The sequence below is a fragment of the Stegastes partitus genome, unplaced genomic scaffold (assembly GCF_000690725.1).
Source record: "Stegastes partitus isolate 25-593 unplaced genomic scaffold, Stegastes_partitus-1.0.2 Scaffold1839, whole genome shotgun sequence".
Lineage (NCBI taxonomy): Eukaryota > Metazoa > Chordata > Actinopteri > Pomacentridae > Stegastes > Stegastes partitus.
Genome location: NW_007579570.1, coordinates 73,247 through 74,478, shown reverse-complemented (window position 1 = coordinate 74,478; position 1,232 = coordinate 73,247). Strand labels below are relative to the sequence as shown.

The window sequence follows — 1,232 nt, the reverse complement described above, 5'->3', positions numbered from 1 at the left end:
ACTCAGGTCTGTGAGAAAACAAAAGCTTCTTTCAGATGCCATCTCGACCTGCCTGCACAGGAACACGCCTCAGCTGCCAGATTGCTTCCTCATGTTTTCTCTCAACCTTGTCAGTCTGGTTTTAACGTCGAACCATTTTGTGTGCCCTCGCTGATCTCTCCTCCTCCTTCTCCTCCTCCTCCAGGTAGACGATTTATACCTGATCGCCATCGTACATCAGAGGAACATCAAGAGTCTGAGAGACCTGACGTCGGAGCATCTACCGCTGCTGCAGAACATCTTCCAGAAGGGAAAGGTGAGTTTAAACTGATCCTGACGGGTGGAAAAAAAAATGAACTAAACCAGAAACACAAATGCTAAAAATGTGTGTATCTGTGATTCAGGAGCAAATCCTGCAGCGCTACAAGCTCCCATCCAGTAAGCTGAGGGTCTACCTGCACTACCAGCCCTCCTACTACCACCTGCACGTCCACTTCACCAAGCTGGGCTACGAGGCTCCGGGCTGCGGCGTCGAGCGAGCCCACCTCCTCGCCGACGTCATCCAGAACCTCCAGTCCGACCCGCGGTACTATGAAACCCGGACGCTGTACTTCCCCCTGAGGGCAGATGACGGGCTGCTGAGCAAGTTCAAGGAGGCAGGAAGGCTGTGATGGACTGTAGGTTTCCATCCTCTTCTAGAAAGTCCGATGACGTCGGAGTCCGTCCATTCTGCAGGAGAGCAGTTTGATTGTTTTAATGTCCCAGAACCAAGTTTTGTATGACGGTGTTTTAAACTTTTATTGTTCTGTTTTTGATGGATGCATCATTAGCTCGTGTTTTTCTGATCATGACGAGGACAGAACACAGGAGTGGACGAGACAAACCAGTGGTCATCATTATTTTCTGTTTTTAAGACGTTTTTTTCATGTTTGTCTGAATTAAAGTCCCTTTTTTCTACTGAAGCTGTGTCAAATGTGGGTCTTTCTATATATACACTTTTTACTCTTTATAGTTTTTACTTGAGTTATTCTTTTTCTTCGATTTATTATGCTATTTTGGTGCTTTTTGTATCCATCAGTGTTTGCTTTACTGATTAATTTTGTTAAACTTTTACAGTGGTTTAACTATATTTCTTTACTTTTTGTTTCTCTGGTCTCTTAAACACCTTTTGAAAATGTTGTTTTCAAAGTTCCTCTTGCTGTTATTATTACTATTATTATTATTATTATCTTAGGAGGTTTTCTGCCTCCCTT

The 1,232-nt window shown here is 43.8% G+C and overlaps 1 protein-coding gene across 1 annotated transcript in view; it reads left to right on the top strand.

The window, feature by feature from the left end:
• dcps (decapping enzyme, scavenger) overlaps positions 1–941 on the top strand; it is a 13,071-nt gene extending 12,130 nt beyond the window's left edge. Inside the window, exons 5-6 of the mRNA XM_008302570.1 lie at positions 185–295; positions 384–941. Coding sequence (XP_008300792.1) covers positions 185–295; positions 384–650 — 378 coding nt within the window. The 3' untranslated portion in view covers positions 651–941. The remainder of the gene's footprint in view (positions 1–184; positions 296–383) is intronic.
• Positions 942–1,232: the final 291 nt, after the last annotated feature.